General features: G+C 34.5%; 2 protein-coding genes across 6 annotated transcripts in view; both read left to right on the forward strand.

Moving 5' to 3' along the window:
• Positions 1-5,247, forward strand: part of LOC109721796 — a 15,776-nt gene extending 10,529 nt beyond the window's left edge. For 2 of the 4 annotated variants that reach the window (XM_020249591.1, XM_020249603.1), the window contains one exon: positions 1,866-5,247. In XM_020249591.1, coding sequence (XP_020105180.1) covers positions 1,905-4,895 — 2,991 coding nt within the window. In that variant the 5' untranslated portion in view covers positions 1,866-1,904 and the 3' untranslated portion in view covers positions 4,896-5,247. The remainder of the gene's footprint in view (positions 1-1,865) is intronic. The other 2 variants (XM_020249596.1, XM_020249610.1) reach the window with 1 other exon arrangement.
• Positions 13,708-18,922, forward strand: LOC109721822 (probable protein kinase At2g41970). 2 transcript variants are annotated; one of them, XM_020249631.1, is made up of 8 exons: positions 13,708-13,726; positions 14,235-14,379; positions 15,799-16,052; positions 16,409-16,535; positions 16,930-17,203; positions 17,698-17,830; positions 17,928-18,014; positions 18,548-18,922. In XM_020249631.1, exons 2-8 carry the CDS (start codon positions 14,292-14,294, stop codon positions 18,662-18,664), a joined length of 1,080 nt encoding a protein of 359 aa, XP_020105220.1. In that variant the 5' UTR covers positions 13,708-13,726; positions 14,235-14,291; the 3' UTR covers positions 18,665-18,922. The 2 variants fall into 2 exon arrangements, with proteins under 2 accessions (XP_020105220.1, XP_020105211.1); XM_020249622.1 differs by lacking the exon at positions 13,708-13,726 and adding an exon at positions 13,770-14,071.

The following is a 27,483-nucleotide window of genomic DNA, read 5'->3' on the forward strand; positions in this document are numbered from 1 at the left end:
GTAGCAATTAAGCTACCCACCAAATATCAAATGACCAACCAACTAGTGGTGGTAAGCTTAATTAACATTTAATTTAAGGGTTAATTTCATGAGTGTCCCTCTACCCATATCTAATTACAAAGAAACCATCCAAAAATTGTCAATATCAAAAATACTTTTTACATTTAGAAAGATTATATGGCTTAAATGCTCATTTTAACCCTCTTACCTTTTCAATTGCTGTAATATATATTATTTTCAAAAAAAGAATGCATTTTTTATTAATTAGTATTCTTATGTTTATATTTTTATTACTTTTATTTAGACTACTTTGGGTATCCTAAATAAGGAAGCTATTCCAAGAGACATAAATTAATACAAAAGTCACAAATTATATGTTAATTAACTATTATGAGGGGTAAATACGTCTTTTTGGTATTCTAACTTAAGCAAATTTGACGAAATTAATGGACATTTGCAATATAATTTATAGATTTGTAGGAGTAATATTGATATATATTGACAACTTTGAAGAGGTATCTTTGATATTTTTTAAATTTTGAGGGGCATGTTTGAATTGCCCCTAAAAAAAATGTTCAAAAAATCAAACTTTCCATTGATCACCCCTAAATCGATATGAAAATTTTCCTTGTAAAGTTTAATATCAATGTAAATAATTTTAAAGGTGTGTGAAAAAGTTTTAAAACATTTTACATAAAGTGAAAAAATTTGTATTTAATTAGTAATAGAGAATCTGAAAGGCTACGAAGGTTTAAATTTTTATTTAATTATATTTATTAGTGGAATATTTTAAGTTTAGGTTTTCTTAGTTGATAGAGTAATTAATAAATCAAGAGTCTAAAACATATTTAGTACTGCACAAGTATAGATAATTTATTTAATTTTTTGCTTTATAGTACAATGTAGATGCAGATATAGATGGGCAAAATTGCGCTCGTAAACGCACGTTTAGAATGAAAAATTATAGCAGAACATAAACAATTTAATCAAAACGTAGTAAGCGAAAAGAAATGAAATTTTATTTAAATGAAAAGGGAAAATTATTTAATTTTACTTACTAAAGAGTGATTAAAACTATTTAACTTGATAAAATCTCATCAAGCAATTTGATAAATTGATCCTTTTTTTTTCCTTACAGTTACTTAGTTCTAAAAAATCAAAATTAGTTCCAGAAAAAGTGTAAATCCAAAAATAAATAAATTAATTAATTACTTATAAGTTATAACAAGGAAAACCTTTTCACCATCGTAGTTATAGTGCATAGGATTTGCAACACCTAATCAAATATCTCCCTATTACATAAAAATAAAATAAAATAAAATTACTATTTTAATGTACAATTACTTTTTCTTTTCTTTTTTTTCTAATCGGGCTTTTTTTTTTTTCTAACTGTTTTAATTTACAACCCATTCAACTTAATTTTTAAGATTTAAAATGCATTTAAACAAATTTTAAAATATATAAAATTATAAGTTTAAAATCATCAAAAATTATAAGTTTATTAATTTTCAAACTTTAAAAATAAATAATGTAATATTTAAAACTGTGTAAATTTAATACTCTTTATTTTCAAAGCTTTTAATTCGTAATAATTTAATATTTCACAATCTCTTACATACGTACCTTCAAGTAGCCACAACCCACAACGGGTGTGTGTGTGTCTAAAATTATGAAAATATCTCAATTTGTAATTAATTAGATATACTGTTTTTGTTTGAATAATAAATCATATATATATAGAGGCCAGGTTAATTTGTAGCTAGCGAGCAGGGAGAATTATTAATTAAGAAAAGAAAAGAAAGCTACAAATTAATTGACTAGCTCGATCGATCGGTGAATATATATATATATTATTCTCTGCACAGATGGATGACGATCGATTAAATTAAAACCCAGCTATCAACATGAGCATCCGGCGGTTTCCCTACGAAAGGCAAAAGGATTTTGTGCTTGAAACCTTGCTCAATGGATCCTATCAGAAGATCTACGTGGAGGCATGGGAGGGAGTCGGGGCGACCGCTTTACTCCGAGAGGTGGCGGAAGCGGTCGAGAAGTCGGAGAAGCGCGAGTTTGAGACGGTGATCAAGGTGGTGCGGCCCGCACCATTTCGGAACGGCAGGGAGATGCAGAGGGCGGTGGCGGAGCAGCTGAATCTTCTACTACGATCTCCTTCGGTGACGGCTGCTGCTTTCGACGCGGCGGACGAAAACGACGACTTCTCGGGTGTGGAATTCAGCTCAAGAGGCCTGCTTTTGGAGGTCGCAAAGGAGATCTACCGAGCTGTGGAGGGTCGTATCGTGCTGCTCGTCTTTTGCAATAGTATTGCGGATGACAAATTAATTGACCCTATTGATTTGGGTATTCCTATCATAAAGGGGTTGATCAGCAATGCGGTGTTGTGGACCTCTGGGATGACTATTAGCAGGGAAGCCACGTCAGTGACTGCGGATTATATCGTAAGGTTTCGGCCATCAAACGAAACAACCGCACTTGATCTTGTGTACAAGGAGGCCGTCGAGATTGCCCGATATATTGACGAGAGCAGCGGTGGGCGCTTGCGGACCACCACGGAATTAGTCCTCCGCTGCTTTTGGTATTGCCTGCTGTTGTTGCGTAGAGCAGCGTTTAACCGATCGGCACTACTACCCGATGGTGGTCGGCCCCTGGAAGATGCTGCCAAGTATTTTGTGTGCGACGGAATTTTACCAGGAGATGATGCGGCGGCATGGGAGATTGGGAAAGCACTAGCTCCGGTGATTGGACCCATAGTAAATGATCAACAACTGCAATATTGGCAGGAAGAATTAACCTCTTCCACTTGGACGCGGAGGGAGGAAAAGAAAGAGTTGTTGCCCCCGAAGACTTTATTGGTCGACTCTACCACATGGGGAGATTGGGTAAAGTTCTCATTGCCATCATCGGAGGAGGAGGAGGAGAGTTACCGTTGGATCTCAGTATGCTTTCCTCAAACTAGTATTCCAAAGCCATGGGATTTCTTCTTCGAAGTATGTCGCAGTTCAGTCACGTCCGACGTTTCATCCGTCTTCTTCGAGCATTTTGAGGAAACGCACGAAGCTCTACCGGACGGCTTCTTCGTCGACCATTTCAGCAACGTTCGAGTGCTAGACCTTCTCGGCTGCGTAGTAAGTCCTATAGGACATTCCTCCTTCCTTCGTCTTCGCAACCTGAGAATGCTTAGGCTGGAGCTGTGCAAAGTAACTTCTCTTGATCCTAATTCTCATTCTTCAGCACCAGAGGGGCGACGAGAACCATTACTTTTTGATAACTTATGGGTCCTGAATTTATACAACTCGGATGCCGATGCATTTCTTTTAGGAGGCAAAGCCTTTGAGCTCACGCCTAACCTCCGGGAGCTCGGTCTCACTGATTGCGAGGGTTTACAATATCTAAACTTCAATCTCCCTACAACAATCGAAACAATCAGCCTACAAAGGTGCGCATCGCTAAAAGAGGTGGAGCTAGTCGGCCCTGCAGCTGCTCCTTTGCCCAACCTCAAGACCTTCCGCCTCAGCGGCTCTAAGCTGATCGCCAAGCTCTCCCTACAAGGATGCCATAAGTTGGAGAACGTAGACCTGCAGGAATTGACGGGGCTCGAGGTGCTCGATCTTTCATGCACCGCAATAAAAGTAGTGGATATCAGCAAACTCCCACAACTGAAGCAATTATTTCTTCTCAGATGCAAGCAACTCCTTAGAGTAGCCGGTCTTTATAAAATATCAGAAGAACTAGATGTGATGTACTTGGATAACTACAACGGCGGCGGTGCTTGCGACGTCGATCGGTGCCTTGATTCTTTTCGAAATCAAAGACTAAGTGAGTTAAACAAAGGGATTAATGATGCTGATCAAAGATTATTCCATGCTCATGTGGTCGTGAGGGATGTTAGGCTCTCCCGGTCACTTTATGATGCTTTTTTTAATTTAAGCAGAGCAAAATCCTGCTTCCATATCCACGTCAAGGGTTCTTCAACTGCTAAGAGAGGCACTAATATTGGTACTACCACCAGATTGAATGCTACTATAACGTCGGCATCATGTTATGCAGATGTTTTAAACACTATGATAGATCGTCACCGTCGACATCACCCGTCGCCACCTGCTATGCACCTGAATAATCACATAGAAGTTGACGGAGGTCACGATTCCAGAATAGTAAAGGAATTTGCATTTAGGGCCATAATGGGATATTTTGCTAATTCTTTATTCATTCACGACAACACATCTAATTTTACCATGGACATTAAATTCAGAGATCTCAAATGTTTCAGCATTGAGAGGTGCCCTAATTTGGAGTTTATCTTCTCTTGGGAGGATGAGTATAATTATTTGCTGGAATTAGAAAGCATATGGCTCAGCCAACTTCCGACGCTCAAAGCTTTATATAAACAAGGAAGGATTGGGCAACTAAAGCATATTGACTTAGAGTTTTGTGCGAGACTAGAATATGTATTTCCCCCGGTATCGGAGCTGCATGACTTGGAAACAATCAACATCCGTTATTGCGGCGATCTAACGGCAATTTTCAAATCTGATGATGATGATAATAAAGATAAAAGAGGAGCTGCTCCAAAGCTACTTCCGAAACTGAGGTCCATCCATCTACAGGAGCTTCCAAAGCTACAACACATATACAAGCTAAACATTTGTGCTCCGTCGCTGGAAGAGATCAAGATTGTGGGGTGTTTCAATCTGAAAAAACTTCCTCTTTTCGGCCGATCGGACGCTCGTTCAATGAGAGCTGTGAAGATTAGCTGCGAGAAGGATTGGTGGGATAAGCTACAATGGGATGGATTAGAATCCAACCACCACTCCTCTCTCTTCAAGCCAAAACATTGTCCTTACTATAAGAAGCGTATGAAAGCTAGATATTTATGAAGCACAGCTCTGCTCCAATGTTCATATGCAAGGTGAACCCCCTCTCTCTCTCTCTCTCTCTCTCTCTCTCTCTCTCTCTCTCTCTCTCTACATATTAATTGTGTATTTGTGTGCATATACACGCATATGTGTGCTTGATCGTGTGCGTCTATATATATTGATGTTTGCGAAGCTCTTCATATGCTTTTGAGAAATAAGCTAGCCACAGTGCAGCATGTTCTTTCTTTTCTATTTACAGGCGTGAGCTTGTCTACGTGTGTAAAAATATTATATATATATTTAATTTCTTGAGACTTGAGTGTGTAATAAAGAAAATGTCTAAGCATATATTTGACTTTTGCAGACAACAAGTGTAGTGTTCTTGACCTTTGAATAGGATTGGCTTCAGTATTAGTGACTGGTCGACGTCTCTGGAGAGTGTCGGACTGAGTCGGAGTCAATTCTGCACGAATTGGATGCAGAATTGGACTCGGCGCACTCAAATAGGCAAAACTGGAGTTTTGCCAGATTCGGGCGCCCAGAACATTGTTAGGGTCGCCCAGAACTGAGTGTTGAATTTAACTGAAACTGGAAGCCAATTCGGATCCCATGTTCCGGGCGCCCAGATGTGGGTCCGAAAATTCGACATCGTGAATATCGCTTGCTTCGACGCGTGGCAGGCGGTAGGTGAGTTCCGCCGGAGCCATGTACGGGCGCAGCACACCGCGGGCGGAGAGTCCGAGGAGCCTGTTTTGTGCAGGCCGGATGTTCTGGTCGCCCAGAACATAGTTCCGGGCGCCCAGAAATGCCCGTTTCTGCAGGGACACTGGATAGCAGCTTGAGTTCCTGAGGCTTTCTGGATCATTTTAACTCTCTATAAATAGATGGAATACGCCCCTTTGCTGCTCTTTTCCTCCCTTCTTCACAGAGAAGTCCCTTTTAGTATCTCTACCCTCGGATTTGCCTCAAATTGCATCAAACTTCCATTGATCCAGCTTGAGAGAGTGCTGATTCTACAGTTCTTCAGCGGCGACCTCTAGTGTTTTGGCTCGTGCGCAACGTAGGAGGATCGGATTTCGACGAAACTTGGTTTGCTGGATTCTAGACTTCCAGCACGAAGCCCTGAATTGCAGATTTTGGTTGAGGTTAGCTTGGTCGAATTGAGGTTTTTCTGGACTGCTGTTGGTTTTGAGCTGAAAATGGGATTTTCGAGTTTTTCTTGATGCTATCTTTGTTGGCAATGGGATTTTGGACCTGAGTTTGATCACCCTTCAGTAGTTGCTGGATTTGGATCTGTCCTCACCCGAATTGGAGATCATTAGGTGAGTTTTGACATTGGAATTGGATAAATCCTAAGCTTAAAGTGCTGAATTTGGGAAATTGATGGTTTTTATTGGATTTTTGGTGAATTAGTGGTAATCCAGATCTGAGGGGCTTGTTGCTGGTTTGGAGGTGTTTCCAGCAGTGTTGCTTGTGATCCAAGACATCTTGCTGCCAGGAATTGATAGAGGTGGTGTATCACTCGGTTTCGCTCCTAAGTGCATGTTTAGTCGACGTGTATAGTTCGATTTTTGTATATCATGCTTTAATTCATCGATTAGCATTTTGGACGTAATATGATATAAATGCATGCTGAAATGAATTGTTTTTATTATACATGGTGGACTTGAAATTTGACTTAGGAGAAAACCTGCGTTTTGACACCGTCATATGCTTAAACTAGCAGATTTAGCTCTAGGAGTCGTGTTTCGATTGTATCGTTGCCGCGTATCAGTGCGATGGATACCTGGGTAGTTTAGAAGGCATTTACGCTCGTGCTGGGATGCCGAGCTTATTTTTCAGCAGAGTATAGGCTGTTCGGGTCGTGGGTGCCTGTTCGGTGCGGTGGACCCAGATTCTTGTTTTGATCAGCGATTATGCCGAGGGCAACGTGGTTTGGTTTGTAGACCTGTTTTGACCCTGTTCACATTGGACTTTGGCTAGTTGGAACCTGATTGAGCTCGACAAAGATCACCTCATACTCGGTTGGTTAGCGCCGACGGAAGTGCATCCGGAGTCAGGCTTTGGCTTTTCGCCGTTGTGCGTCGCTCATGCCGGTTGGACTTGTCTCCGGACCAGTTGTGTGGATAGAGCCTATGTTGCACTGGGCGAGGGACTGTGTGTTCACAGTCCAGGAGGGATATGTCTACCAGTCCGCATTGGATTGCGCCGTACAGATTGACTTTCCTGAAGTGGTTAGTGCTTAGAGCGCATGATAGTATACGTGATTTGGTAGCGGTTTAGTTTATTTCCTGGCTTTTTGGTCTTTCTCTTCCCTTCTTAGACTTAGTGGGTGCGACCGATGTTGTTTTGGGCGGTACCCACTGAGGACTACTTGTTTTTACAGTAGTTCTCACTCCTAGTTGTTACCCCTGTTTTGCAGAGCTACAGGTTTCGGCTGCTGCGCCTTCCGCAGATCAGGATCGAGGCAAGGGCGTCGCGAGTTAGAGCCCTACCCGACGTGCTGAGCTAGAGGTGCCCCTACTGCAGGTAGATGTTTTGTTTCGAGTTTATGTACATAGTGGACTTAACTCGCCAGTGCGAGTAGCTTTGTATTTTGGCTTTGGACTATGTATATGAAACTCAGTTTGTTTAGCTTCTGTTTTCTCTAGCAGCTCTCTACTACTGTTCGTAGTAGTGTTTGATTTACAGGTACAGCTATCGTTTCGTATACAGGGAAAATTCCTTTGTATACGGCGGATTTGTCGGCGCGCCCGGGAAAAGTGTAATCCGGGGCGTGTAATCCGGGGCGTGACAACAAGGACGACATTTATTCATTTTTCTTATCTTATTTTCTACTCTCTCTCTATCACTGGTAGTTTTCTCTAAGTTATGTGAACCAATTCAATTTACATTAATCTATGTTACACAAGGGATAAATTACACAAATTATTAATACAGTGAAGGTTGTCTAACAGTTTGCATGCATGATTAATTATTTAGGTCTTACGTTAATAGCCGAATAGATTTGAATTGAATTGGCAAAACCTGTGTAAATTTGTGGAATTTTTTTTTATAGATCCGCATGCTTTGATTCTAGAGATCTCCAAAGAAAAATAAATAAATAAATAAATAAAGTAGTATTTCCAAAGTAACACGAAAGGACTTTCCGTTCTCTATTACATCCTATGTATTAGTACTTCACATTCTCTATTACGAATCCGTCTAGAATACTATCGATGGTAGATTAATAGTATTTATTATTTATTTTCTAGCCCTTAAATCAAATACTACTGTAACTACGGCTACTAACCAAAGTCATCCAAAAATTAAAAACTGGATAGCAAATACTTTTCCTTTATTATTGATAGTATTCTAACTTTACTCCTCTATAACATCCTGTAAATTAGTAAGTTGTGATTTTTCGTTCCTGTTATTAATGTATCATACAAGCCATTTTATTTGCTAAATAATTTTTTGAAGGTCTTTTTTAAATCATTGTTATTAGCTTATATTTTCTGCATTATTTGTTGAGAAATTTTGGCATTTTATATCAGAATTAGTCAGAATTGAAGTCAATTTATGGCATTTTTTGACTCCAGAAAAAAAATTGAAATTAATGGATGACTCTATTTGTTGGTGCGTGATATGCAGAAATTTTATTCTGACTCTGATTTATGGGTGAACTGAGAATTCCTCATTCAAATCTTCTCCAATCTGACTTAGAAGGTTGGACTAAAAATTAAACTCCGGCGAAATTGAAACTGATTCTTAAATTCAAAATGTGGCTAGGCCACCTTTCTTCAGACCATGGCTGAGTACGGCACCCGGCCGCAAGCTTTATTCAAAATAACGTCGGCTTATACATTGAATAAGGGAAAAATAGCTTGTAGGGCATGTTTGTTTCATCGAAAGTAAAGTGAAGTGAAGTTGTTTATTATCATTAATAACTAACTACATTTGTTATTTGATTCACCGTACATTATATTTGCCTATAACTCTATTTTTTCAGGATACTATAATTGACTTCGTCTCAGTGGCGGTGACGTCAATAACCGGAGAAAAGATAGAAAACAATAATGAAAAATAATGAAACACTATAATGAGAAAAAATAGGGAAATGACCAAACTTGAAAGTCAATAAATGATCACTAGCAAAATATTTCTAAATTATGTAAAAAGATGCTCAGCAGGGACTTTTTTGAAAGAAAAACTTATATTCAAGACTAACATGAAAAGAAAATAAATTAGAAACTTTCTTGAAATTGTCCTAAAAGTTAGAGCTCTCTTTAGAAAATTCTAAAGTCACGAACTGCATAACTAATAACTAGTCATTTCCACAATCAATGTCTAGTGCAATTGGTTGAAGGGGTAAATTAGTCCTGACATTTTGTGGGAAAAATAAAAATTAATAATTTACTAGATCTAGGAAGATTCTATTAAGGTGGGATCTATTGGCTTATTCAAACAATTTTTTTTAAAAAAAAACTAGTTATTTGCATTAAAAAGGAAAAAAATTCCAACATAACAGTACACTGCTGAGAATGATAAATTGAACTTGATAGCTAGATAAACTTTTAACTATCTCTTTAGTCTTCAAACATACACCTGTAGAATTAGGGATAATGCTAAGTCCTTTATGACATAGAATTGGAGATTAAGGGAAATGTTAACCTACAACTTGTTCATGAGTTGATTAATTATCATGGATATATGATGATGATGATATCATGTGAACATTTTGTTTATTGCTTTTCTGAAGTGGTTGACCTTGTTGCCAGCAAGTAGTTAGAGGATTACTCACATGACCACTCACAATGGTAATGCATGTTTATTGGTATGGAAGATTATTTCAATTGGCTAAGTAGTGTATCTTAAAATTTTGGTAAATTATTCTTTTTCAATTTGTTGAATATAAAATGTTAACTCATCAGCTATGTAGTTATGATTTTTGAGACAAAGCAGAAGGTCGTGAGTTCCAAAAATGCTCTGCATTTGATCTTCTTAGTAATTGTTGAATAACAATCAATAGTACGCAACTAGCTACATTCTTAACCTTCCAAGTTAAATAGATTTCAGTAGAGATATCATATTCTTAAAATTATATAGGTTTTGGGGTGGGCCAAAACTCACTAACAATTGGCATCAAAACAAGGGCTTAAAATGTTGAATTTAAACTGACAAAACATCATTCTCTAACAATTTAAGCTTTCGGGATAATTTGATCTTTTCACTAGTTTGAGAATGTAGAGGCCACGTACATCCATTTACATGCGCTCTGCACTAGTTTGATATTGCAGTGTCTAAAGAACACCCATTTACATGCTTAGAAGATCCAAGGAAAAAAAAGAAACAAGTGGTTAATTAAGTGACACCCTAATAGTCCCACATTGCATGTAAAAGAAATTGTGATAGAGTATATAAGGATTAAAAAGAATTTAGTATTAATAATTGGGCTTAAATATATAATTTTAGCCGGTGACTTAAACACAATAAATTATTAGTACTAGTAAACTGAATCGTTAGTGTTAAAACTTTCTTAGTATTGCAACTTGTTCTATACTTTACACCAAATGATGAATTGCTACTAATATTAGTTTGACTTTTCCTCAAAGTTAGACTTTTCAGCCATTTATTAGAGAATGCTATTATACCGTGCAACACATGATCGGCTCAGAAAACTACTACTTCTAAGTTTATTTCACAGGATATCCTTTATTCCATGAATTAATAATATAATAACTAATAGGGTTAATTGCATATAATTTTCTATAAACATATTGAATAGCAAATATATTCCTACAAAATTTAACTTTTCATTTTTATCACTGCAAAAGTTCAGTGATAAATTCATAGTTGCCCCTCTAGCTTGTTACCGTATGCCCCAACTGTTAGAATTATACAGAAATATCTTCCCAAAGAATTATTTTATGCAATAACATAAGAGAGGTAAACAAGTCAATTTAACTCATTTACTAACTTAGAGTTAAGTATTTTATTTATGGTTTACTACATTTTCTAGCGGATCCTAACAATAAGGATATATTAGAAAACATTTAGGACTTTTGTAAGAATATATATAGATAAAAAGTTAAACTTTATAGATATATATCTGTTATTCAATATATTTTCAGAAAGCTAGATGCAATTAACCCTAACTAATTAATGCTTGTTAGAACTTGCCTTCTGAATGGTGGAGTAGCTCATGTTTTAATTGGAAGCTTAATTTTATCATCTATTTCACAAATAAAGAAGCACACGACAAAAGAACCCAAAACAATAAGCGCACAAATAATTAACGTGGTTTGTCCAAGGCCTACATCTTTTTATTTATACATTAGAATATAAAAGACTTTTTTTTTTTTTCTTATAAAACTGTAATTCTCAAAATTTATTCAATGCTAGCTTTTTCTCGTACTGAGAATCTACGGAATTGGGAATGATTTTGGCTTAACTTTAAATTTCTATTTCTCATTTGATTAAAATATTTAAATTTTTAATTTGAGATTTTGAATTTGACTTTGAATTTTGAATTAAAGTTAAAACTACTTACTGTGCCCGGATCCAACGTAGACCCCAAATTTTCGACAACATATTGTGTCAAAATTCAGACCCAGTTTAGAATAAGATGTCTGGGTCCGGTTTTTGAGCCAAAATTTTAAAAAATATAGGTGAAATTAAAATTTGAATTCAAGATTCTTGTATTCAAAATGAAAATATCGAAATCATAGAGATAGTTCATATATCCTTGTAAAATAAACAATTTTAAGTTAAAAAAAAATAAATTGATACATTTTAATTTTTACTATTTAAACTATTATTGTTAATTCAGATCGTCGAACCGGTTTTGTCCAAAATTTTTTTGCCCGGATCCAACTTAATTTTAATTCGGATAAAATAATCTGTCTCGACTTGATTTTGCGGACAAAATTTGTGGTCTAAGATCCAATAAGTTTTCGGGTCCGACTAAATTAGTCAAGCGGGTCGGGTTGTATTTTCCCAACCCTACAAGTTTGTAATTTTAGATGTTAACATTGTTAAACACAATTTTGCATTTAATACCCAAGAAGTTACTTTTTTATAAAATCAGTTATTTTTTCATATTAAAAACTGTATTAATTTTTATAGGAAAAACTTTAAATACCACCCATATGGTTTCGCACTTTCTCACTTTAATACCCTATGGTTTGGTTTAAAGTGTATCATTTTCATACCATGTAATTTTATTTTTCTCTTTTTGTTATCCACTCTACTAATTTTTTTCGTTAAATCAGTGACAAAGTTAAAACTAAAGGATTCTAAAATAAATATAAGCGGGGTATCTTAAATTTTTTGTATATGATTTAACAAAAATTCTGACGAAAAGAGAAAAACAAAACTATAGAGTACTAAATTGATACACTTTACACCACATGGTACTAAAGTGAGAAAGTGTGAAACGACAGGGTTGGTATTTAAAATTTACCCATAGATAAATTATATGCTGGATGGTCCATGTACCATCCTTAATATTTGCAATTTTATCCTTATACTTTTCTAATAATATTTCACATGTAATGTCCTTTATTATGGTTAATTGAAGTTGAAGCTTTTCCCAACAAAAAATAAAAGAAAAAAAGTAAGTTGCAATATACAGATAATACAGGGACTTATCCATGTATTTTTAACCGATCAAACAACGTGGGACGTGGAGGCACGTTCGATCGGGGGAATCAGTGGGCCCCACATAACGTGGTCGGTCGGTTGAGCCGTTGANATCCAACTTAATTTTAATTCGGATAAAATAATCTGTCTCGACTTGAATTTTCGGACAAAATTTGTGGTCTAAGATCCAATAAGTTTTCGGGTCTGACTAAATTAGTCAACCGGGTCGGGTTGTATTTTCGCAACCCTACAAGTTTGTAATTTTAGATGTTAACATCGTTAAACACAATTTTGCATTTTAATATCCAAGAAGTAACCTTTTTATAAAATCAGTTATTTTTTCATATTAAAAATTGCATTAATTTTTATAGGAAAAACTTTAAATGCCACCCATATGGTTTCGCACTTTCTCACTTTAATACCCTGTGGTTTGGTTTAAAGTGTATCATTTTCGTACCATGTAATTTTATTTTTCTCTTTTTGTTATCCACTCCACTAATTTTTTTCGTTAAATCAGTGACAAAATTAAAACTAAAGGATTCTAAAATAAATATAAGTGGGATATCTGAAATTTTTTGTATATAATTTAACAAAAACTATGACGAAAAGAGAAAAACAAAACTATAGAGCACTAAATTGATACATTTTAAACCACAAGATACTAAAGTGAGAAAGTGTGAAACTATAGGGTTGGTATTTAAAATTTATCCATAGGTAAATTATATGCTGGATGGTCCATGTACCATCCTTAATATTTGCAATTTTATCCTTATACTTTTCTAATAAAATTTCACATGTAATGTCCTTTATTATGGTTAATTGAAGTTGAAGCTTTTCCCAACAAAAAATAAAAGAAAAAAAGTAACCTGCAATATACAGATAATACAGGGACTTATCCATGTATTTTTAACCGATCAAACAACGTGGGACGTGGAGGCACGTTCGATCGGGGGGAATCAGTGGGCCCCACATAACGTGGTCGGTCGGTTGAGCCGTTGAAACCCCTGCTTCCTAAATTTAATTCAAAAAATTAAGGTGAAAAATTATGTAGAGCCCCCTCTACTATATCGATTTTTGTAACATGCTCCTAAACTTTGCTTGCTTTATTTTTTTGGAATTAAGTATCGTTTATCAAAAAATTATAAATTTCATCAAATTTATTGATGATTTCACTAAAGTTAACAATTTTAATCATAACTAAGTATAAAAACTCAAATCAAAGATACAAGGTGAGGGATCTCAACCCAAAAAATAATAGTTGAAGAGTGCATTTCACAATAGATATAGTTGAGGGGTCTTCATACAATTTTACCCCCAAAAACATTTATCTCTCTCCTCACAAAACTCCTCCCCCACATTGAATCCCCTCTTCACCCTCTCTAGTTGTTGTTGTTGTTGTTGTTGTTGTTGTTGTAGTAGTTTTTGTTATTGTTGTTGTTTTTGTTGTTGTTACCATCTTATTGCTTCTCCCTTTTCCTCCTCTTTCTCATTCCGTAATCAAGGCCACATCTTTTTCCCCTCATCTAATTTGTTGGGCTCTTCTCTGTGCACACCAACTGTTTGATTCTTTGTTTGTATGGCAAATTCCTTCACTTTCCCCTTCTTTTTTGACCTTTACGATTAAATTTCATGTCTGATTATGGATTCGGAGAATTGGGTTTCGTTTAGTTGTTTGTAAGATGATACTAACTGGTTAAAAATTGAATTTTTCTTCTTGTTCTTCTTGTTCTGCTGCAGGATTGTTGTTAAGGAAGCTCATTTAGAGGGGTATTCAGGGTTGAGAAGGTTGGCAATATGTGGTGCTGCGGTGGTGTAGAGAAGGAGTCGCATGGGCCGCCCGTGAACCACTACGCGGCTCCGCCGGCGCGACCGGCGGCTCCAGGTTAGTTTTCCTCTAGTTGTTTTTATCAAATTGTTACTTACAAAGATCGATCTGATAGGAACCAGTTTAGGCCCGTTCATGTGCACAGCGGTGATCAGGCGAATCATGTCATGTGCGCACACAATGGAGTTGCAAAATTAATCCCAAGACCTAGCGGAACTGAGGGAGCGTAGGATTGGCTCTAAAACCATGTTACTCAAATGATCAATTTAGTGGAAAATAGTCCGATATTTCTTCTGTTATCAATCTAACATGTTTCATAATTTGATCACCTTTTCTCTGTAGTAAGTGGTAATGCATTTGTCTTTCTCACAAACTAGTGCAGTTTTAGATTGGAAAAACAGAGAAAGAATCGCCTATTTTGTTTGAAAAGTCAACCGCGACATCAAGATCTTGAAAACATTAAATATTCTTGTAATTACATGTTGATGCATAAATAATGATAGGTAGGTCATTTTGACACTTTGGTTTTCTTTCCTTTTTTATCTGAGTTAGTTGACTTTGTAAAGGTCTCGAAAACATTATTTTTTAGTGCCAAAGACATTACTTTTTAGTGCTAAAGAGACATTATTGGCATACTACAGAGGATTGATCAAAAAGAAAAGGTGGTTTTTTTATAAATTTGTTCTCTTATTATAGTTTGGTTATTAAATATACTAGATGTTCGTGATTGTTCGAGCCTCAATGGATAAGTTGTTTCTGAAGCCAAAGATGGACAGCTGAATCTTAAGATTTAAAGACCATAAATGAAGAGTTAAACAATGGGAACGATGATGCATGACCACAAACAATTTAACAACTTCCATACCATCATAGGCCAAAAGTTTTGAGTTCTTTTCTGCTAAGATGTGTTGAAATTGGGTTATTAAGCAGTTTAATGCTGTGATCTCATATTAGAAATATTTTAAGGCCAGTAACACTTGAATATTTCTAAGGTTTAGTTCCAATTCTTATTCACGTATCTCTCTATGTATATATCTGATTCAAATCTGATTATTAACATATAAAAGATATTAATGCCATGCTTCTTCCCTTACCTTAAAGGCTGACCTGTTGGCTGAGAAGCACTAGAATGATCCCTAACATTAATGGTAAATTAGAATGCTTCTTCCTTGGGCAATAAAATTTACATTTTATATCTATTATGCTTGAATTGGGCTAATTCACAACTTATGCCGAATTTCTGACTGTAACCATCCTTTTTCTTTATTATTATGTAATCTCTTCTGTATTTTGCGTAATCTCTTCAATCTTCAGTACTAGATTAGTCCTATATACGTAATTAAGTCATTACTCATTAGTACCCATACACTACACTAGATGGGAATGTGTTATAGTAGTCAATTTAAATGTAAAACAAATCTAAATGTAATGTTTTACATTGTTCTGATTTTTTTGTCTTCTTTCTGTGTAATTTAGGTCCAAATCGAGAGCAAAGAGCCCCATATCCACCCAAAAGTGCTGCACCTCAAAAGATCTTGCCTATTGATGCTCCAGCCCTGTCTCTGGCCGAGCTGAGTCGGCTAACTGGTAATTTTGGTGACAATACATTGATAGGAGAAGGCTCTTATGGCCGAGTCTTCTATGCAACTTTAAGTTCAGGAGAAGCTGTTGCAGTGAAAAAGCTCGACCCAAATGTCTCAAATGAATCCGACTCTGATTTCTCTGCTCAGGTGATTCTTTAATACTGACATAATGGCATAACAAAAATGTTTGTAGACTCCCTCAACCGGCTTAACTCTTGGTTTTGATCGAGTTAATTCTTTTGCTGAAATGGGGATACTATATATAGTTAATGACTTTAATAGTTGTTATCTTTATTCAACTAATGCAATAACTAAAACCAAAATGAACAAAAGTTGCTGGGCGGCAACAAATTGCGAGATCCTTTTTAAAATCGCCTATTCGTCTCTTTACATTTTATTTTTTATTTAACCTAGTGTGAACGATACAGAAGTACTATTAGAACTACTGAATCTGGCAATTGATGGTAACTTTGATCCCTTCTATATTCCCGTTGTTGATGCAGCTATCAATGGTTTCGAGACTAAAGAACGAGAATTTTGTTCAGCTGTTGGGTTACTGCTTGGAAGCAAGTAGTAGGATATTGGTCTACCAGTTTGCGGCAAAAGGATCTTTGCATGATATCTTGCATGGTATAGTCACTCTAATTTCCTGCTTAACTTCATTGAAATAGCTTTGCAATGAAGAAAAGAACATAACAACTGAATAGTTTCGAGAAAAAACATAAAGCCATCTCAAATTTAGAAATATAAATTGATTTATAATAAGATTACATTCAAATATGGGTACCATACAATTATATCCAAATTATCCATATCTATCCCGTATCTACTTTGGATTAAATAAATCTCCCTTTGCAATTTTATTCAAATATATATTTGTATTTGTCTAAAAAGTATTTTATAGTTAATTTTGTTTGGTTAAACCATTTTCTATCGTGCATTTAAATACGTGAGATTATTTATTGTCTCGTGTATCTCACTGGTTGTGGTCTCGTATTTTGTACTTCTTTGTGGTAAATCATAGGGAAAAAGGGTGTAAAAGGTGCTGAACCAGGTCCAGTACTGAGCTGGATCCAGAGAGTGAGGATAGCATACGGTGCGGCAAGAGGCCTTGAATATCTACATGAGAAGGTCCAGCCATCAGTTATACACCGAGACATCAGATCGAGCAATGTTCTTCTTTTTGATGATTTTGAATCAAAGATCGCCGACTTCAGTTTGAACAACCAGTCTCCGGACTCGGCTGCCCGACTCCACTCGACCCGAGTTCTGGGGACTTTCGGCTACCATGCTCCAGAGTAAGTAAATCATGATGGCAATTTCACATTAAAAAGAAAAAACATTCCAAATTTTTTAATGATCTGTAGAAAGATTAAGTTACTTGAATGATTTGCTAGTCTTTTGATTGTATACTCGGTCTGGCTTGTGGAATGGCTTTTCTACTCCAGAAATGCATGAGCTCCGTAAAAAAAGGCATTAGCTATGGTGAGAAGCTACAAATGAGCTCTTGGTTCTCCGTTTTGAAGATTTTGCTTTTGTCGGAGGTAGAAACTATTGGGATGAGTTCAATAAGAAAGCTAATAGTGCTTCTTCAAACAATTCATCTAAACAACACTTTTACAGAAGCACCAGCTGGCCGTAAAGAACCCTGAACAACTAACTTAAAATAAATAAATAAAAAATAAATAAATAAATAAATGCTATCTATTGTGAATAGGAATTCTAATGATTGAATGTATATCATCTCTTCGGTTCACTATTATTGCTTAAACTTACTTCAAATGCGCTATAGGTACGCGATGACCGGGCAACTGACTCAGAAGAGTGATGTATATAGCTTTGGTGTGGTTCTTTTAGAGCTTTTGACAGGGAGAAAGCCAGTAGACCACACCATGCCGAAAGGGCAACAGAGTTTAGTTACTTGGGTGGGTTCATCCTCCTCAGTCTCTCATTATCATCAAAGAACAATTACTCATATGTTCTAGCTAACATTCCTTTATATCTAAATTCTTCTATGATTAGGCAACTCCGAGGTTGAGCGAAGACAAAGTTAAGCAATGCGTCGATCCGAAGCTAAACAATGATTATCCACCTAAAGCAGTTGCCAAGGTATATGACCTTATCTCTCTCTAGATTCCAATTTACATGTTTAGATATAAATCCGGGCACAATTATTTATTGAGAGATACACCACTGCAAAACTGAATTTTCATACATGCACTCGATCAACTTAATCCCTTTGTCCTTACCGAAAATTTCTTTTTAAATGTAAACCAACTTTCCTCATGAATCAGATGATTCTCGGCTTAAAAAACTAAGAACAATATGTAATAAAAAATATATATATACTTTTTTATGGTATGTATGAAATATTCAAATTTTGGAGGCATGAAAGGTCCATTCCTATTGTATTTAACTCTATTGTTAAACTTTGAAATGGCCCAAAGTATAGCTTTGTCCTTTTAAAGTCTAGATTTGCTATAGATAGAAATTAGCACCAAATTTTGGAGAACTTTTGTTTGGTTGATAACTCGTCATAAAAAATTTAGTTGAAATAAGTTCTGATCAATTGTGACGATGATTAAACCCTAAAACATCAAAATATTTATGGGATTTGAATTGCTCTTTTTGTTTGTGTTCAGTTGGCAGCAGTTGCAGCATTATGTATCCAATATGAAGCCGATTTCCGACCGAACATGACGATTGTCGTCAAGGCGCTCCAACCTCTTGTTAACACGAGAGCAGGACCCGACCATTAAATTGTAGAATCACTTATTTACTCTCCAATTATTGTTGTTTTTTTCACTTAAATCCTTGTTTAGTTCCTTTTGTTGGTTGAGCTAGTTTTGCAAAATTGGCGATGCCGATTTGTTGTAGCCTTTAAATTTACTTACAAGGGACATACCAGAATAAGCTAGTATTATCCAATACTTGATCAAGGAACTTTGTGACTATTACAATATTGTTTGTTATATGTATTCTTTTTTTTTCTAAATATATGAGAATTTGTTCATTAATTATCGGTATCTTAGTGATATCCTCTTTGTTGGAAATTGAGTACATTTTACATAAACCAACACATGGGAGCTTAATCACTGGTAATTATTGAGTCCATCTTCTCTTACACACACCATATTTGCTTGTTCATTGTTCAATTTGTTTGAACAAAATTACCATTCATGAATATCCTTTGGCTTTACACATTTTTAGGAAACAATTTAATTTATGCCTACAAGGAATTTTTCAAGATGTTTTTATCATTTGCTTGGAATCACTTACTCATTTGATGTTTAATAGGAAGCCAAATTGAGTTTATAGATTACAAAAGTAGATATTCGTAACGCCCTTATAATCTCACCCACATCAGATGAAAAGGAGGTTATGATTTGAAATATAAGAGATCACCACTCTAGTAATAATAACTGAGCTTCAGTATTTTGAGCCAGTGATTTAGATTCAATGAGTTATTATTGCTAGTAGGTTGGGTCGTTATATTTGATATTAAAGCTCCGAAAGTTTGAGAACTAAGTGTTTTGTTTTAGTTCTATCGTCTATCTCTAAAATCTCACATCGCCTAGTTCTTGTCTATAAACGTGTGATCGCGTCAGGTCTAAACGACGGGAGGTTCTAATTTAAAATATAAAATTATTATTGATAGCTGGTCAAGTTGTTACAATATTTTAATTTAAGAGTTTCAATTTTATGGAAACAAAAAAAAAAAATTAGTTTTTTTAAGCATCGCTGCTCAAACAACACTATTATAGAAGCTCGCACGTTGTTATCAGTACAGATTAAATATTATTAGGAATATGAAACAAGTGATGAATTTTTTCCTTTTTGTTTTGTGTTTACGAAGGAGGCCCCTAACCTTCTATTTATTCCAATTAGATCCTTAATCTTTTACCCAAGTTTCATTTTAAGTTTATGTTGCAATTAGGTCCCTAACCTTTCCTAATCATTTCAATGGGGTCCTTTCTGTCATAAAATCATCATCACAACAATGTACCATTAGATAAATTTTGAATGCTAATTTCTTACAAATCAAACGGTAAATTTTTCTCTAGTGTTCATTTTAGAATCTACTTAATGTCCATGTAATAAATATTTAAAATACACATCTACTGGATTAGATCCTAATTTAATATATTGATAATCATATTTTAGGTGCGGTGTACAAAGCGTACCTAGTGGACAATAAAAGAAAAGGAAGTACAAGATTAGAAATTATTTTCTAGATCTAGTCCTCCAGTTCTCTAGATACTCAATTGAAACTCCGTTAAAAGTTTAAGGACCTATTTGCAATAAGTAGACGGTTAGGGGCTCAACTGAGACTTGAATAAGATGTTGATTATCAAAAACCCCAATCTACCGGGTTTTTAAAATCCATATCCAAATCCGTACCCGACCAAAATCTGAAACCCGAAGTAATTATTTTTCTTTACCATATTTCAAAATATATTTTAAATTTTTAAATATAAATTTAAATATAAAATCAAATATTCATACATATTATGTAATATAAAATCTATTCGGGAATTGGGGTCAAATTCTAATCAAATACAGACAAAATTCATACCTGAACTTGAATCTGTCAAATCATCATTTTTTTAGACCCGTGTCTGAAACCATATTTATTTAGAATCAGGTAAACTCATTCCGTTCAGATTTGGAGTGGATAAATTTCGGATATTTGTACCCACTGACATCCCTAGACGAAACAACCTAGTTGAAATTAACCAAAACAGTGCTTCAATTAAAGATCATGATTTACGATTATTATCTAAATAACAAAAAGTATGTTTTTTAACATAACTTAATCTATTTAAAGACAAAAATTAATCACTATTTTAAAAACTCGAATTAAAAAATAAAAAATAGTTAATTTATTTAAAATATAAAGACACAGTATATATAGACCTAAATTGGGACTCAGGATCTGTTTGGTTCAACATAAAAACCATGAAAAATAATTTTTTATGGAAAAAAATTTTACGTTTTGTACTATCTAGTTTGTAAAAAATAATAATAATAAATAATTTTTCATCAATATTTGTTTAGTTGGAAGAAAAAAATTCACATTTGTTCAGTTTGGTGAAAAAGAGTGAATGGAAAAAATTTTACAAAGTTTAAGTTTTCGTTTTTTTTTTAGAAAAACAATAAAAAAAATGAAAACTTCAATTTTTCCCCCAATATATAAAAATATTTTTTCGTAAAACTATTTTTATATCAAACCAAACAAATAAAAAAAAATGTTTTATATCAAAAATATTTTTTTCATTTATGCAGAATCAAACCAATATGCTGAGTACTGCACCAGCATTAATAACTAGAAAAGACATATATCCCTGTCTTTTATGAAAGGCACATTTTCTATGGTTAGGGTTGTCAAATTTGAACTTATTATAAGAAAACAACAACCTCAATTGACCTATTGTCCTTTAACACTATAATAATTATATAGGTAGGGTAATGTTACACTTATTCTCCAACTTGGGTGACACTTTAGTCCTCAATTTTTAATTTATTATAATTTGTTTTAAATTTTGTAGATTATTACAACCAAATTTTACAGTAAATTTAGTTGACTGAAGACTTAGATGTTGTCGATATGGCACGGTCCAAAATGCTTAAGCCCGATGATTAACGTTTAGACCCTAACATTCTCATCAGATCCGAATTCGATCATAGATATATAAACCCGCATAGCATTTAGCACGATTCTATACGTGGCTCCCACCAAACTCAAGGTGTAGCACTTTATCCCACATAATATTTGGCTCTCACATATTTGACTGGTAATCAGCTCTGATTCTAACTGTAACAATCGGACCAACTTTCAACTATAATGATCCGACCTACTAACAGTAATAGCTAGTTGTGTCCAAGCCACCAGTCCAAAATATGTAGGCCCAGTTATTATTACTGGAATATGTGATCTTTTATATTTTCAGCAAGAATTCATTTCATATTTAATGTGAGACTATTGAAATGTTACAATAATCTATTAAACATAATGAATCCACAATATTTCTTGCCACGTGGCAAGAAACCCTTTATTCTTAGGTTATTAGATAATATCCATCTCTTATATGAATCCCCAATATAAAATTTACGTTTCTTCTTCACTTCTAAATGCTTAACCGTTTACCTCTCTATATTTAATTACATGCATTATATTCCACCAATTAGTGAGCTTTGTAACTCCAATCCACTCCTCTCCACCATTAATCAGCACTTCTAAATGCTATGCTAAACCCTTCACCTCTCCACATTTAATTACATGCATCATATTCTATCAATTAGTAAGCTTTGTAACTCCAATCCACTCCCCTCCACTATTAATCTCCACTTCTGAATGCTCAATCTTTCACCTCTCCACATTTAATTACATGCATTATACTTCACCAATTAGTGAGCTTTGTAACTCCAATCCACTCCCCTCCACCATTAATCCCCTCACCCCCTCTTTCTTGCATGACATGTTATTTTTCATGCAAAAATGAACATTATCATCTAATCTCTCACCCCACACTTATCTCCTTCTCTCTATCTCATTATGTTAACAAAGATTATGAGGATGATGAAGAAGAAGAGCATGCGAAGAATGTTGTCTCCTTCAAAAAATATCGTCCTGTAAAGTCCAGCCGCGCCCCATATAAGTGCTCGCTGGGCCAGTCTGCACTGGAGCCGTCGCTCGCCGTGAACCGCCGCCGCCTCGGCTGCCTCCTCGCACGGCTCCCGCGTGCCGGCAACTAGGCCGAGGGGAGCGCCGTCCTAGCCTCCTCTTCGCGGGGACGTTGCGCGGGAGCTTGCTTCTCAAGAATTGCAGGAACTTTTTGGTAAATCAAATTGTTTAAGAATTAGGGTTTCTGTGGTTGATGTGATGGCAAGACTGTGTCGGTTTAGATATCGCAGTTTGGTGATGCAGATGAGGTGTTTGTTCATAGATTACAATGAAAATCCAGAAATGATTCGGCGCAGGGAGCAACTACCAGCTGAAGATTAAAAAGATGTATGAGATTTGGATGAGTAAGAGAAGTGCTCCAAAAAAATATTAGTTTTTTTAAGATTGATGTTTTTTGTTTTATTTTCATATTATGATCATTTTTTTGAGTAGACATTGTTGTGGGCAAAATTTTTTTCGTAGATTAAAAAGTATGATGCGGAGATTTGGAGCCTGAGACGCCAACCAAAATTTTCTTAAGCCAGATACGTTAAGTTATTATTTATGTATTTCATATGCTTCTAACTATTATTTTATTTTTTTAACAACTGAATTTAGTCATGCAAATTGACTGTGCTTAAACATAATATAGCTTCCTATAAGCTGTAAATATAAATTTTATTAAATTATTAAAAATTTATTTCTATTATCTATCCGCTGCATCGCGCGGGTCTCTACACTAGTAATGGCTAATAGCATATCATACCGCTATTTTTTCAGCGACATATTATTATTCAACCAACTAAATCGACTTATATAATTTGATTATAACAATTTTAAAAAAAAATTGAATCATAAATTGTAATAAACTAAAATTTGAGAACCAACGTGCGGTGGAAGTTAAAATTATTACCAAGCAATTCACTAGTACAAAGTAATGGGCCCACATTTACATGTCCTATATATATTATTAAGTTTTGGCCTATATATCTCAAGTAGATCAACACAAGACAGATCTGTACTTGTTCTAGTAATGATGCATGCTCCTGAAAATTTTGTATCTATCTTCCTAATAATTGATCTCATATATAATGTAGCAGGTATCTCTACCATTCAGTTTAAAATTTTATTTGATTTGATATAGTTATAAATACAGTACAATTAAAGATATTTCCAATTCGAGATATTGTAACGATGTTTCCATCTCATCCATTTGACCGCTTGTTATTTTGCGTAATACAGCTATAAATACTTTTGTTTTTCACCAACTCATCCGTCTCCAACTTCCTTCAATTTGGGCGTAGTTTGAGATACAATTGGGTCTCCAATTGCAGGTCCAACTATAGCACGTACATATTATTGGGTATCCGGTACTCGCCCCGGTATCGGATCTTGAGAATCCGCAATCCGTTTCGATACCGACTCCTGTGGATCTGGTACCGATTGTTGGGATTTCACAACGGAAGCGTCAAATCGAATTTTTACCACAAACCGTCTTCTCAGCAAAAGCTGATACAATCACAAAAGAGAGAAAAATCAAAACAGAGAATATATGGGTAAAATAAGATTTATTAAATAAGAGAAGAAATAAAATTACACCTGACTCCTCTTCTGCAACTAAGTAGCTACAACCCGAGCCCTCTTTTTGAATCTTTTCTATCATTCTCTCGTCTTTTATAAACCTAGAAGACAACTCTCTTTCTCTCTCACATGCACCCGTGCACTAGGTGCATACAACCGGCCAACTCTCTCTCTAGTGCAACCCACCAAATAGCTTCAACTTTTTAGTTGTTCTCCCCCTCACAACTTTTTGGCTTAATAAGTTTAAGCCCTTAATGCTACATATATAGCGCCCACGAAAACGTACCCAACTCCTAATATAATTAGGATTCCGATTCCAATAAATATTTAAATCTTAATTGATTTATCTCTAATAGATTTAAATATTTATTCCAAACTAGTTAGATTCATACTCTAATTAATATTTAAATCTTAATTTATCTCTAACAGATTTAAATACAAATTCCAATCCAACTAGAATTAATCTACAAATCGAACCAAATTCTAACACATATAACTACAGTTAACTGAACAAAATATTTATGTTCATATGGAATTACACTTGCAATATAATTAGAAATATATGTAATCAAACAGTTCCTAAGTTTTTTAGACTACATTTACTTCACGCTATTGGCTACAGTGCACTAAAATACTCTTTCCAAGTTTGACATTTATCGATCAATTTGGTTTAAAACGATGTGTAATATTCACCTCTACAAACAAGGATACAATAAAAATACTTCAAAATTTTGTTTGTCAAACACACGACTATATATCATACGTAGAAATCGAAATAACACTTGTTCTTGGTGGATCATCAGATTTTTACTTATTATGAGAACAAATTCAACTTGGCTACCTCTCCTTTCACTATTCTAAATCCCTTCAAGAGTAGGCAATCACCGAATGAAAACTTTCAATGAGTTTATTGGGATTGGCTTCGTATTAATGATGATTTTTTGATGGAATCAAAAAGACATGCGCATTTTGGTAAGATCAATCATAAAACAAATCTTAGAGACTTTTTGATCCGATATAATATGGGCTTCATTTGGGATTATTCGGAGATTGCGTTACGTGTGGTGAGAAAGTAAGTTAGAAAAATATTCTGTTTATTTCTGTACGTTCTGCGGTCCCACCAGAGAACGCAGAAGCATATCTCTATATGCTTTTTCCTTAATTTCATTTTATCTAATAACGTTAGATAGGACTCAATACCAAACTAAGCCATAGTATAGTTAAAGCTACAAATATTTTGCTTGATTTACTATAATAGAAAATGCTAAAACTTTAAATAATTTGTTTAATTGTATATAGTTGGGAAATACATTTGTATGTTTTAACACTTTATATATGAAATAGTGAGATTACCATTTACCATTCATTTTAATGAAAAAATAATATCTTTTCAACGACTAAGATCTAGTTAATAGTCTGACCATTAATTAATTGAGAACATAAAGTTCAGGGACCTATTTCAAAAAGGCATATAGTCTAGGGGTTCTCCATACATTTTTTCCCCAAAATATTTAAAAAAAACACACAAAGAAATTTAAGCTTGAATCCAAAATAGTATTTTGGACTAGGCCAAAGTGGGTCCCAATTTTGAATGTTGCTAAGCAATTAAATAATTTGAGTCCAAAAGGAGAAAATCTCTCTTATGCATTTAACTGTTTCTGCTTTTTTCCATTACATTCCATCTTATAATATTTTGTTTTTGTCCTTGCATTGAAGGGCTTATATAAATGTTGTCCTCATTTGATATTAAAATGTTTGGGCACTTCTATAAGTATCCGCTTTACACTTTCGTATTTTTCTACTTCTAAGAAACTTCTATTTTAATATTGTAATACGTATTCTAAAGTGAGAGTGGTATATATATATATATATATATATATATATATATATATATATATATATATATGCTTCTGGAAGTACGGAACTCTTCGTGCTTCTAAGTTATTTTCAATGTTAGGACTTTCAAATCGACGATCGTCTTCGTTAGACTTGATCTAGAGTATTTGAAATATTTAGAAAATAAATTTTGTAATTTTTCGATATCATTTGCCTAGTGATCGAGGGGGCTTAAAATCAATCATTTTAATGGCCGTGATGAGTCGTTTGCCGGTTTAATAGTGTAGAAATATTCAAATCACGTGAAATTTTGATAAACAATTTTTTATACTAAATAAAACAATATCAATATATTTGATCTAAAATTTTAATATCATATCACCATATTTTGTAAGATTTTTATTTTCAGCCATTGATTTTGAGCCCTTTCGATCACTAGGCAAATTATATCGAAAAATCACGAAATTTGTTTTCTAGATATTTCAAATACTCTAGATCAACTCTAATGGAGTTGATTATCGATTCGAAAGTCTCAATATCAAAAACAACTTAAAAAGCACGAAGAACTCCGTGCTTCCAGAAGCATACCAGCCTCACTCCTTATTCTATGCATAAATTGTATTGTACGGTAAAGTAATTTACTGTAATAATCATTACTCTTAGAACCGGTAAAAATGCATAAAAAAAATTTTGTTTTCCTCAAATTAGAAAACTAAATGAAAGATGTTTCCCACTATTTACTAATTAACTTTCTTTTTCCCTCATTTTTAAGAATAAAATGAGAATGTTAATAGCTATGTAGCTGTACAATACATACTATATATGCATAACGGTGCAAAATTGCACTTTTTAAACTTTGATGGGTTAAAATATATGTTTTAGAAGATAGGGGGTAATACACAAAAGATTAATATTTATGAGGGTGTTTTCTGCATTTTAGAGCTCGTAACATGTACACTAACAATCCAAACTCAAAAGCTAAATTAAGTAGAGAAATGCTTGTACAATATATCCGGATCAAAATTCTTATTGGATTCTTTCGGCTAATATGAATATAATATTCCTTACTTCGCATTCTGGCATGAATTAGGTGATACAAATTCAATATGCATAGGCAGAAGAGACCAGGTTGAGCTGAGTTACGTTCAAAATGGTAGGAGGTCAGTGTGGACTAAATCATATTCAAAGTGGCGTGAGACTGATTGGGTCACAATTGAAACCCGTAAGCGCTATATTTATACGCTTTATATAAATTTAATGCATATTTCTAAAAGCCCGAGTTTTTTAGATTAATAATTAACGTCAACAATCCATCACTATTTGCATGTGACAATAAATTGCTAATTTATATACTATTAGTATAGACACATGAACAAAGTCATGTATTAGGTATTATTAGCAAATTAATTTTATGAAATCAAATTAATATCCACTTGCGACGCACCACTAACACCATATTGAATGCTTCTTTATTTGAATGCATAAAAGGACAACATA

Source organism: Ananas comosus, linkage group 1 (genome assembly GCF_001540865.1).
Source record: "Ananas comosus cultivar F153 linkage group 1, ASM154086v1, whole genome shotgun sequence".
Taxonomy (NCBI): domain Eukaryota; kingdom Viridiplantae; phylum Streptophyta; class Magnoliopsida; order Poales; family Bromeliaceae; genus Ananas; species Ananas comosus.